Source organism: Metarhizium robertsii (genome assembly GCF_000187425.2).
Source record: "Metarhizium robertsii ARSEF 23 chromosome Unknown MAA_Scf_48, whole genome shotgun sequence".
In the NCBI taxonomy this organism is placed as follows: Eukaryota; Fungi; Ascomycota; class Sordariomycetes; order Hypocreales; family Clavicipitaceae; genus Metarhizium; species Metarhizium robertsii.
In genome coordinates this window covers 18,571-19,863 of record NW_011942191.1, presented here as the reverse complement: position 1 = coordinate 19,863, position 1,293 = coordinate 18,571, and the positions used below count along the sequence as shown (strand labels likewise).

Sequence of the window (1,293 nt, the reverse complement as noted above, 5' to 3'; positions counted from 1 at the left end):
AAAGGAATCGACCTGCGGTCACGACACCGAACATTCTGGAACATGATTGATGAGCTCATGATAAAGTCATCTCAAGGAAACGCGACCAATGAGAAGGTGGCTTTTGATATTCAGAGAACGGTTCCGATGGACCAAGTGTTACCCATGGCAGACCACGTACCAGCCCATTGCATTGGAGCCGACCTCGGACCTGCAATAACAACTACTAAAATGAAACGATCAAAGCATCACCGCCCCCGACCAGATGAGCGGTCCGCCTCATTTCCAATACTACTCGCGAAGCAGGTAGAGCCACTGCCTGTAGTTACGCCTGTAAAAGACAAAGAATTCTGGAAGGCGCTACTAGCTCCCTCCTCGAGAAATAGCACGGAGATTTCATGGACGGATTTTTGCCGCGCTATGCAGAGGGTTGGCTACGTACAAATACGCCAGGGAGGCTCAGGTCGACGATTTGAGTTTAAGAACGGCGCGACCGGTTGTGCGACCGGCGGAGTCCCCGGTGCCATCGTGTTTCACGAACCTCATGCCAACGGGGGCAAGGTCTCGCATCGCAATGCGCAACGCAACATTGGTGGCTCAGAAGGCTTAAATATCGGTTCGAAATAGAATTATAACTAGGCAAACTAGGCAAATTAGAGCATTGAAAAGCCAGACTAGCTAAACCATGCAGAATATAACCGTCGCTATCACATCCGCATGCTTAGGCGCGTGGGGAGGGAGGGAGGTGGAGTTGTGACAGAAATGCAGTAGCACCAAGATTGAGGAGAAATCGAGACCGTCTGAGTTTCCTAGTCTCGCAAAGAAACAAGCGAGGACCTTGCGACGTGTGACCCGAGGCCCAGTAGCAATTGGTGGTCTGTCCATCCAAGCACGATGTATTTGGTGCGCCTGGCCAGCTTGGCGGGCTGAATGACGTGAATTACGTTCCGTCCGCGGGCTGAGACCGGCAAATGGCTACGGGTATGAGCGTACGTATTCGCGAGTCTGGCAGAATGTGACAATAATCTCCTCAGACCTCTTCCGAGAGCTGCCTCCGAATCGGTTGCGCTGACCGACGTGACATCTTGACTGGCCTCTTCAGCTGTTGGTACTCGTGATGAGTCCGGTTGCCTAGTGCAGATCCTAGATTCCTCTTCCATTCCTTGGTATTGGTGTGTATTATTATTTTCTATTTTCCAAGGCTCCTTAAAAGGCTCTGCCAAGGCAAGACATATTTTCAAATCCGAACTGTGGTTGCTGTTTGCAGATCAGAAACGGACGGGTGTTATGTTACACAACCCGTAGACGTTTGGC

General features: G+C 51.0%; 1 protein-coding gene across 1 annotated transcript; it reads left to right on the top strand.

Moving 5' to 3' along the window:
• Positions 1-210: 210 nt before the first annotated feature.
• Positions 211-606, top strand: MAA_11824 (Beta-ketoacyl synthase; the record flags this gene model as incomplete). The annotated part of the gene is made up of 1 exon (XM_011413161.1): positions 211-606. One exon carries the CDS (start codon positions 211-213, stop codon positions 604-606), a length of 396 nt encoding a protein of 131 aa, XP_011411463.1.
• Between the last annotated feature and the right edge of the window lie 687 nt (positions 607-1,293).